Source organism: Mustelus asterias, chromosome 14, assembly GCF_964213995.1.
Source record: "Mustelus asterias chromosome 14, sMusAst1.hap1.1, whole genome shotgun sequence".
In the NCBI taxonomy this organism is placed as follows: domain Eukaryota; kingdom Metazoa; phylum Chordata; class Chondrichthyes; order Carcharhiniformes; family Triakidae; genus Mustelus; species Mustelus asterias.
Window position 1 is genome coordinate 19,038,728 of NC_135814.1, and position 11,440 is coordinate 19,050,167.

General features: G+C 40.9%; 1 protein-coding gene across 1 annotated transcript in view; it reads right to left on the reverse strand.

Annotated features, from left to right (window-relative positions):
• tnfaip6 (tumor necrosis factor, alpha-induced protein 6) overlaps positions 1-10,763 on the reverse strand; it is a 47,713-nt gene extending 36,950 nt beyond the window's left edge. The window contains exons 1-2 of the mRNA XM_078227964.1: positions 10,335-10,763; positions 6,164-6,301 (exon numbers count right to left, since the gene is read on the reverse strand). Coding sequence (XP_078084090.1) covers positions 6,164-6,301; positions 10,335-10,428 — 232 coding nt within the window. The 5' untranslated portion in view covers positions 10,429-10,763. The remainder of the gene's footprint in view (positions 1-6,163; positions 6,302-10,334) is intronic.
• Between the last annotated feature and the right edge of the window lie 677 nt (positions 10,764-11,440).

The window sequence follows — 11,440 nt, forward strand, 5'->3', positions numbered from 1 at the left end:
TGATCAATGGTGACCCACAGGATGTTAATAGTAGGGAATTCAGCAATGGTCATGCCACTGAATGTCACGGGAGATATTTAGATTCTGCCTTGTTGGAGATGGTCATTAATGACACTTGTGCGATGTGAATGTTACTTGCCAATGGGTGAAGGTCAAATAATATGGAATTAATACAGGAATATTAGGTGAAAAGTTACTTTGGATAAATTCACAGTTAAACACATTTTAACAGGGGTCAAAACTTGCTTGCAAGACAGCAAGGTTAACTCCCTTCACGACAATGTGAATCCACTGATAAGAAATACACATACCTCAAAAACAGCATTAACTGTGTCTTGCCATGACACTAGCATGCAAGCATTAAATGTCACCCCTGATAATTAAAGCCACAATCAGATAAAATAATGCTAGGCCTCAAGTCCTGTTATCTTACTGGCCACTTTTCCTTGACTAAGCAACATTGACCAACATGTCCAGTTTGCAACAATAATTCCAAAATAACATTTCTTAGAAATTGAATGGGCATCCTCATTATAATGGGCTGTCCTTTCACCAAAAATAGGATATTAATTCGGGGTGGTCTGTCATTGACCATCTCCACATCATTGATCAAATGACCATCTTCCACGTTAATTTTACAACCCCACAGTTCATTATTGATATTTCATTCCAAACCTGTATTTTCAGATTCATTAGATTCTCATGGATTGAATTCAGACCTGGTCTGAAACTAGCGAATCTCACATATTGGGGGATTAAGGTAATAGTACTTAAATATTTGATGGATTTTGAAATCAATGGGTGGGATTTTCCAGTCGTGCCTGCCCCGAGACTGGAAATTATCGCCCAAGGTCAACAGACCTTCAAATGGTCTGTCAAATTTTCTGTCCAGTCCATGACAAATCATAGAATCATAGGATCCCTAGTGCAAAAAGAGGCCATTTGGCCCATCAAACCTGCATTGACAGCAATCCCACCCATGCACTGCCAAGTGAGGTGGTTGGGACGTTAGTGACATTTAAGACTTATCTGGATAGACACATGAATAGATGGGGAATATAGGAATGCAAGTGGTTGGTCTAGATAGGACAACGTGATCGGCACAGGCTTGGAGGGCTGAAGGGTTAGGGTTAGGGTTCCTGTGCTGTACTGTTGTTTGTCCTTTGTTCTAACCCTGTAACCCCACTATCTCTTTGACGTTAAGGGTCAATTTAGCATGGCTAATCCACCTAACTCACACATCTTTCGGCTGTAGGAAAAAACCAGAGCACCTGGTAGAAATCTAAGCAGATACAAGGAGAACGTGCAAACTCCACACAGTCACCCGAGGCTGGAACTGAGCAGACATCTTCGACCTCTGTTACAACAATCGGAGGTCCCTATCTGCTTTAAGAAGACGACCATCAACCCGGTACCTAAGAAAAACCAAGCAGCGTGCCTCAATGACTGTCGCCCAGTGGCTCTGACATCTATCATTACGAAATGCTTCGAAAGGCTAGTCAAGGCACAAATCAATTCCAGCCTCCCGGACTACCTGGAGCCATTACAGTTTGCCTATCACCACAACAGGTCCACAGCAGACGCCATCTTCCTGGACCTGCACTCAACCCTGGGACACCTAGATAACAAAGACACCTATGTCAGACTCCTTTTATTGACTACAGCTCAGCTTTCAACACCATTATTCCCATGAAATTCATCTCCAAACTCCCTGGCCTGGGCCTCGGCTTCTCCCTCTGCGACTGGACCATGAATTTCCTAACTCACAGATCACAATCAGTAAGAATAGGCAACAACACCTCCTCCACAGTCATCCACAACACCAATGCCCCACAAGGCTGTGTTCTCAGCTCCCTACTATGCTCCTTATACACCTATGACTGTGTGGTCAAATTCCCCTCCAACTCGAATTTCAAGTTTACTGACAACACCACTGTAGTGGGTCGGATCTCAAACAATGACGAGATAGAGTACAGGAATGAGATAGAGAATCTGTTGAACTGGTGTGGCAACAATAATATCCTCCTCAATGTCAACAAAATGAACAAGACTGTCATTGACTTCAGGAAGCATAGAGAAGAACATGCCTCTGTCTATATCAACGGGAATGAAATAGAAAGGGTCGAGAGCTTTTCACTGTATGCTAATACATGTAACAATAAAAAATCAAATCAAATCATCGGGAACATTCTTCTTGCATCTAATCTGTCCAGTCCTTTAAGAATTTTTTAGATTTCTATGAAATCCCCCCTTCATTCTTCTAAACTCTAACGAATATAATCCTAACCAACTCAATCTCTCCACATCAGTCTTGCCATCCCAGGAATCACTCTGATAAGCCTTCTCTGCACTCCCTCTGGAGCAAGAACATCCTTCCTCAGATAAGGACTCAAAAACTGTAAACAATATTATAGGTGTGGCCTCACCTGTATAATTGCAGCAAGATATCCCTTCTCTTGTATTCAAATCCTCTTGCTATGAAGGCAAAAATACCATTTGCCTTCTTTACCAGCTGCTGTACCTGCATGCTTACCTTCTGCGACTGGGTACAAGAACACCCAGGACATTCCCTTCTCTTGATTCATAGCTACTCAGAAAATAATCTGTCTTCCTGTTTTTGGTACTAAAGTGGATAACCTCACATTTATCCACATAATACTGCTTCTGCCATGCATTTACCCACTCACTCAGCCTGTCCAAATCACACTGAAACATCTCTGCATCCTCTTCACAGCTCACTCTCTCACCCATGTGTCATCTTCAAATTTGAAAATACTACATTTAGTTCCCTAAATCATTAAAATTGTGAATAGCTGGAGTCCTAGCACCACTCCCTATGGTACCCCACTAGTCATTGCCTGCCATTTGGAAAATTACCCGTTTATTCCTTTGTTTCCTGTCTGCCAACCAGTCCTCTATCCATCTCAATACACTACCCCAATCCTAAGCACTTTAATTTTATACGTTAATCTCTGACGTGGGACTTTGTCAAAAGTCCAAATAAACCACATCAGCTGGCTTTCCCTCATCAACTCTATTAGCTGGTTAGGTGCATTGACCCGAACACACGTTGGAGTGGGACCACTAGGGGAATTTCACAGTAACTTCATTGAAGTGTTAATGTAAGCCTTACTTGTGACTAATAAAATAAACTTTAACTAGTTACATCCTTGAAGAATTCCAGTAGGTTTGTCAAGCATGATTTCCCTTTCATAAGTGCATGCTGCCTCTGTCTGATTTTACCACTATTTACCAAGTGCTCTGCTATAAAATCTTTGATAATGGACTCTAGAATTTTGCCCACTACTAAATCAGGCTGACTGGTCTATATTTCCCTGTTTTCTCTCTACCTCCCTTTTTAAATAATGTTAAATTAGCTACCCTCCAATCTGTAGGAACTGTTTCAGAATCTACAGAACCTTGGAAGATGAGCACCAATGCATCCACTATTTCTAGGGCCACTTCCTTAAGTACTCCGGGATGTAGATTATCAGGTCTTGTGGATTTATTGGCCTTCAATTGCATCAATTTCTCCAATACCATTTCTCTACTAATACTGATTCCCTTCAGTTCTTCCCTCTCACTGAACCCTGTGTTCCCCAATATTTCTGATACGTAATTTGTGTCCTCCTTTGTGAAGACAAAACAAAAGTATATATTTAGTTGGTCAGCCATTGCTTTGTTCCCCAATATAACTTCCCCTGTTTCTGACTTTAAGAGATCTATATTTGTCCTCACCAAATGTTTTCCCTCCACATATCTATGGAATCTCATACAGTTAGTTTTTATGTTCCCTGCTAGGTTACTCTTATACTTTATTTTCCCCTTCTTAATCAATCCCTTAGTCCTCCTTTGCTGAATTCTAAACTGTTCAAAATCCTCAGGTCTGTTGTTTCTTTTCTGGCCAATTTGCATGCCACTTCCTTGGATCTAATACTAGCACCCACATCCTTATAATCTCCAGGAAATTACAATCTATCTAAGGAACAGTTGTAAAATCAAGGAGAAGGTAATAATTCTGGTTGATTTCAATCCTTCATTTGGAGGTCAAGCAGGGTTCATACATGATCACATTACCTTGGGTGATCAGCAGGAGATTTCCTTGTCCATGTTTGACCTGGTACCATGAGACTTCATGGGGTTGATGTCGAGGACTCCCAGGGAAAGTCCCTCTCCACTGTATACTATTGTGCTGCCACCTCTAGTGGGTCTGTGCTGTCGGTGGGGCAGGATATACCCAGGGATAGTGGTGGTGGCATTAGGGACTTTGGGCGAGATTTTACAGTCTTGCTTGTCCCAAAACCATAAAATCCCCATCTGAGGTCAACGGACCTTTCCACAGGTCCCTCGCCTGCTCCGATTTAATGGCGTGGCACGGTAGCACAGTGGTTAGCACTGCTGCTTCACAGCACCAGTGACCTGGGTTCGATTCCCGGCTTGGGTCACTGACTGTGTGGAGTTTGCACGTTCCCTTCCTCCTGAGTCTGCGTGGGTTTCCACTGGGTGCTCTGGTTTCCTCCCACATTCTGAAAGATGTGCTGGTTAAGTGCATTGACCCAAACAGGCGCCAGACTGTGGTGACTAGGGGAATTTCACAGTAACTTCATTGCAGTGTTAATGTAAGCCTTACTTGTGACTAATGAATGAAATTTAACTTTTCCTGTGGTGGGTGGGACGGTAAACTTCTGGTCATTGTCTGTGTGGAATGATTCAGTGACTATGTCAGGCTGTTGCTTTACTAGTTGTGGGGCAGCTTTCCCAGTTTTAGGACAAGCCCACATGCAGAAATGGTCAACAGCTTCATGTTTTTATGTGTCCAGATCATCAACAACCTGTCCTGGTCCCCCCATGCCGACACTATAGTTAAGAAAGCCCACCAACGCCTCTACTTTCTCAGAAGACTAAGGAAATTTGGCATGTCAGCTACAACTCTCACCAACTTTTACAGATGTACCATAGAAAGCATTCTTTCTGGCTGTATCACAGCTTGGTATGGCTCCTGCTTTGCCCAAGACTTCAAGAAATTACAAAAGGTCGTGAATGTAGTCCAATCCATCAAGCAAACCAGCCTCCCATCCATTGACTCTGTCTACACTTCCCGCTGCATTGGAAAAGCAACCAGCATAATTAAGAACCCCACCCACACCGGACATACTCTCTTCCACCTTCTTCCATCGGGAAAAAGATACAAAAGTTTGAGGTCAAGTACCAACCGACTCAAGAACAACTTCTTTCTTGCTGCCATCAGACTTTTGAAAGGACTTGCCTCGCACTAAAGTGATCTTTCTCTACACCCGAGCTATGACTGTAACACTACATTCTGCACTTTCCCATTTCCTTCTCTATGAATGGTATGCTTTGTCTGTATAGCGTGCAAGAAACAATACTTTTCACTATGTTAATACATGTGACAATAATAAGTCAAATCAAATCAAAATCAAGTTGTTTAAAATAGTTTGTTTAATCGATTGGTTGCTGTGTGTTGCTGAGCTTTAACAAGGTCATTTAGAGCAATAAAGTTTCTCTTGATATTGGACTGTTTCTTAACTGTAAGTCAAATATTGTTTCAGCTCAAATGTTAGTTTTAATATAAAAGTAGTTTATTTGGTAACAGTGTAATTCCTAAGAGCTGCTGCCAAGTTCAGAGCCAATATACAGCATTGCAAACGTAGAGAGTTGTTCCTCTGCTTTCCTTGAGAAAACAATGGACAAGATTTTTCTGGAAAACTAACACATATTAACGACACATAGTTTTACTACTGCACCACTCGATAGTACAACGGGAATCTGATATCGTCTCCACAGTTGAAGTCCTTTAGTTCTGCCCTGTCACTTTCATCTCCATGCCCGCTTAAGAATTAATTCAAGGAAAATCTGTTGACTTTTTAATTACAGCGACCATCGACTGCACTCATTGTGCACCGCCTATGAAAATACCCTGGTGGATAAATATGGGGGGGCGGGAGGTGCGGGAAACCTTGCCAGGTAACAGGCCTCAGAAAGAAAAATAATGTAATTGTACATCTAGAAATATCATTGCTTACTCAATCAATAAAATACAAAGTGGCTCATTTAAATTAAAATTAGCACCGCATGTGCCAAGCGCACTTTTAATTTTGTGACACTCCATTCCACGTGGTAAATGCAGTAAACTCTTTCCTACCTATTCTCTGAGCTGACTCTAACTGCGCGTATGTCGCGAGAGTGCCTCCCTCATAGTTACAAACCACTTTAGCTTCTTTCAAGGTGAGCTGGTATTTTCCTTTGCGTGACTCTCTGTGGTAAACGCCGGCTGCTTGTTCTGTAATTGAATGACAGGACAACATGTCAGTTTTGAATAACTCTAATACAATCCTTCAGTTTAGCTTTTAGTTCACATGTGAATAAAGACCAAGATGTTTTCTGTTCCCTACTTTTGTTTTATTATTAGTGCCGTGGAAGTGAAGCAGCAAACACTTTCACAAAATGTACAGATTGAAATATAAAGAAACTGCAGAAATACAGGGCAAATTCACACTAAAAACTGTGGAGTCACTTATTTTTTAATTAGATACTACAGTATGGAAGGACGTGACTATTATAACAGCTAAAATAGATAAGGGCAATTGACTTATTTTATACAACTTTATACAATTACATTTTCAGAACTCTTTTAAATGCAAATAGCCATTTGAATATTGCATAAAAAAGAGATGCTGCCAAAGCTTTTCATCTTTCACTCATCAGGACAGTTTGCAAGAATACCAATTGTAAAGGGAACAACAGTTATATGACATGAGAAGAGAGAGCTGGTTCATTTACAAGTGGCTTCTGTTTGATAGAGGCATTGCTGTGGAGTATGCATCAGGGAACAGTTAACTGTCAAGCTTCTGTTTAAATTTAAACTGACTCACCTCGAAATTAACTATTCCCCATGCATTCTTCACGGCAACGCCTCTATCAATCAGCATGCAGTTGCCAACCAATCAGCACTCTCTTCTCCTACAGTATGAATTATTGTTCCCTTTACAATTGATATCCTTGATATCCTGTCCTGATGAGTGCAAGTTGAAAATCTTTGACAGTATGTCTCTTTTTCAACAATTTTTAAATGCCTTGGGAATGATGGAAATTCAGGTTTTGGAGAGCAGGTACCAGATCTTTCGGTTGTAAAGAAAATGGTCTGAAAAAGCTATAGTCACTATTTTTTTTTATTCATGTCCCCATACAATAAAGATATTGGGAGTGTCTTACTGAGTAATACTACAAGGAGAATTGCAGCTTGGTATAATATTGGTCCAAAACTTAGACAAGCAAAACAGAGATATAATACTTAAAAACCAGTTAAAAGACACTAATTTGCTAATGCATACTGATGTGAAAATCCAGATGTGTGAATGTATCACAACAATTTTATATCTATTCACTTTCTCTTCAGAATTACACTCATTGTTTAGATAGGAATATCTTTGCTCATTTGATATTGAAAAGCAATCATCCCCAAATGCCCTTTTTATCCTTCCTGATTTGCCGATAACATAAACCTTGGAAGTATTGTGAACTATGGGAGAGACAGTGAAAAGGTTCATGATATTCTTGTTTTCAAGTTGTCTCATTCCTTTGTGGCTGACAACAAGTTTAATGTGTCACAAACCTTAAGTTCAATAATTTTCTATTTCTTATTAGACATGATGGCTGAAAATCAATAATGTTCTTCCCATGATGCCCAGTACACGGAACTGCTCCTCCCACTCTGTTCTCTCCTGTGTTAGATGCCCTGGCAGCACTATCCCACACCTATCTGTATCGACATGTCTCGAAAGGTGATAGAAATGACAAAAATTGACGGTAAAACAATCAAATGAACTACACACATCAGATAAGAATATGATTTATCTCAAAATCCTATGTATATAAAATATATTTCTGGCTGTATTGTTTCTCTGGTGTCTTTATTGGAGCAGAAGACTTTATTAGGAGACTTTTATCTCCTAAATATTTTTTAGTAATGTCCAGATGGGGGAAAAAACCCAAATGTACTTCAAAACAAGCAGAGCTTTGGTTCTGACTCTCTGGATATAGAAATGGTTACCACACAGGAGGCCATTCAGCCCATCATTCTCCATGTTGGCTCGCTGTAAGAGCTACTCAGCAAGTCCCATGCCCTTGTGTTTTTTCCAGGGTGGCACAGTGGCACAGTGGTTAGCACTGCTGCCTCACAGCTCCAGGGACCTGGGTTCAATTCCCGGCTTGGGTCACTGTCTGTGCAGCGTTTGCACATTCTCCCCGTGTCTGTGTGGGTTTCCTCCGGGTATTCCGGTTTCCTTCCACAGTCCAAAGATGTGTGGGTTAGGTTGATTGGCCATGCTAAATTGCCCCTTAGTGTCCTGGGGTGCGTAGGTTACAGGGATTAGCAGGGTAAATATGTGGGGTAACGGGGATAGGGCCTGGGTGGGATTGTTGTCGGTGCAAACTCGATGGGTCAAATGGCCTTCTTCTGCACTGTAGGGATTCTATGATTCTATGATATTACTGTGAGTTAAGGTAAGGAGATAAGCTGCAGGAACTACCTCAGCCAGTATAAAGTTAATTTATTCATCACAAATAAGGATTACATTAACACTGCAACGAAGTTACTGTGAAAATCCCCGAGTCACCACACTCCGGCACTTGTTCGGGTCAATGCACCTAACCAACTTTCACTGTGGGACGAAACCAGAGCACCCAGAGGAAACCCACATGGATACGGGGAGAATGTGCAACCTCCACACAGACAGTGACCCAAGCCAGGAATCGAACCTGGGTCCCTAGCTCTGTGAGGCAGCAGTGCTAACCACTGTGCCACCATAGGGAATGAACCTACGCTTTTGGTGTTTTTCTCAACCACACTCTGAGCTAACAGGCCCCCAGAGGGTACAATTCCAAAAGAGGCGCAAAAGAGAGACTTGGGGATATATGGGTACAGATCATTGAAGGGCAGCTTCAGAAAATTATTGAAAAGGCATACAGGCTCCCGAGCTTCATAAATACAGGCACAGAGTACAAAATAAATTTATTTATAATGAATCGTTATTAAACATTTGTTCAGCCTGATCTGGAGGATTGAGTCCAATTCTGGCAACACACTTCAGGTAGAATGTGAGGGCTTCAGAGATGGTGCAGAAAAGATTGAGGAGAATGGTTCCAGGCATGAGGGACTTCAGTTACATGCATAGACTGGACAAACTGGGGTTCTCCTCAAAGAAGAGAAGAGTCAGAGGAGATTTGCTAGAGGTGTGCAAAATCATGAAGGGACAAGAAAGAGTCAATGGAGAGAAATGATTACCATTAACTGCTTTGAGGTGATTGTCAAACGAACCAATGGCAGTGAAATGAAAAAAAACCTTTTTCATACAGTGATTTGTACCTGAGATTGTGGTAGAGGCAGATTCAATTGTGGCTTTGAAAAGGGCACTAAATAAGCACCTGTAAAGAAAACATTTACAGTATACGGGGAAAGGGTGTGGCAGTGTAGCTAGCTAAATTGCTCTTGCAGTGATTTGACATAGATAAAGCAGGCAGAATGGTCTCTTTCTGTGCTGTAACCATTCTAAGATCCTATAACCTGAAGACAGAATTCTATCAATGCTGGAAATCTCCTCAGCTGAGAAACTACTCTTTGCATGAACCTAAATACCGAATGCTATAGCTATTTAATGGTGACTTACATCAGAGTTGTGCTGGATGCTATCCTTACTCACTGACTACTCATGCACAATTTCTAACTGGCTTTTGAAGATGATAGAATTTTACAACATTTAAGGAGGCCATTTGCCAATGTATCAACCAATTAACAACCCCTTTTAGTATTTCTTGTTGATGTATTTATTCACTTCCCTTTTAAATCAGGACTTTTTCTTTAAACCCTTCCTTGAGCCAAAGGACTTTGAGATCAATTCCTCTACTTCTGCTCACACATTGGTACGACAGTATGTTTTATGATATGGTGTAATTTCTGGTCTATTTATTTTCATATAATGCATTTTAATGTCTTACATTAACTTTAAAAATGAAATATATCCTTCATATAATTAATAAGTCATTCAGAAATGGACTGATTATCTGGAAGGTAATAGGTAATAAGAGGAATGTTCGTTTTGAAAGATGACAGGATTTTAAAACGTCGAAACATTTGCTGGAAGGCTGCAGCTTCTCAACAGCTTGAACACTGATAACAAACGAGCCAAAAGGTTGATGTTAACCAGTTAAAACCTAGTTTTCAAGCACAAACTGAGAAAATCTCCTTTCTTGAGGAAATAAGTTGGTCATTTTCTGAAACAAAAGAGGAATAATAGCACAAAGAACTGCAGTCTTACCTAACCATATTGAGTTGTGGAGTATTCCATTTTTCATCCCCCAGGCGTCTATCTCATGCCATAGTACAATAAGGAGAAAGAAGGACAGAAGCATAGCGGCGGTCGTTCTTCAAGGTTGAAGAGTTTTCCAGTAAGTGGTTTTGCTGTTAACAGCTATGAGTAGATATAGTTTCCAGCAAATTACGTTGTGCTCCCAACATCTGGTCTCCAGACATTCTCTACTTCCTAACTGTTTAATTGCTGTGAGGTCATTGTGGTTGCTGAGGTTACAGTCACTGCTCTACAACAGTATAGCAATTATAAAGTGGATGACTATTACTTCAAATGGTTTCAAAGAAATACCAACTGAATTATTATTAAAAGCTTTTTAAATTAAAATTGATATGGTTTTCCAAGTAACAATTCCGAATCCTATTTCTCCTTTACTCTAGTTAATTCTCTTCGGGAGGCATGTAGACAGTGTTGGCAGCTGATCTGCCATTGCACAACTGAGACAATGCAATCACTGTCTAGGGCATTAGAAGTACAAACACATCTACTGCAATTCAATGCTTCTCACTCCCCAAAGGTGCAAGTGCAAAGATTTTGTTCTTGGATTGTGTAAGGGCATGCCAATTGCAAACCCAGTATGCAGTGGAGGGGTCCTAATTTTGTTTGGAGATTTGGCTTCATCAGCACTCTTTTTGGATATCATCCCAAATAATGCCATGTTTTACAAAATTGAAATTAGCTGATGGAATGGTCACTTCAAAGGTGCGTCCCTGTGACCCAGCCATTGAACTCAAAACTAGGCAAGCTACATTCGATTAAATAAAAGCACCAAACACTGGAATTACAATGCAGTTTTGTGAGCAGCTATAAAGAAAGACATTTGGACAGGTACATGGATGGGAAAGGTTTAGCGAGATATGGGCCAAACGCAGTTCAGTTTAGCTAACCTGGCCAGCATGGACGAGTTGGGCTGAAGGGCCTGTTTCCGTGCTGTACATCTCAATGACTCTAAATATGAAGGACTTGGTATTTCAGGTAGGTCTTGTGGTGCCGTGGTAGTGTCCCTATCTCTGGGTTAAGTCCCATTCAGGACCTGATGGCCAAGGAAAATATGT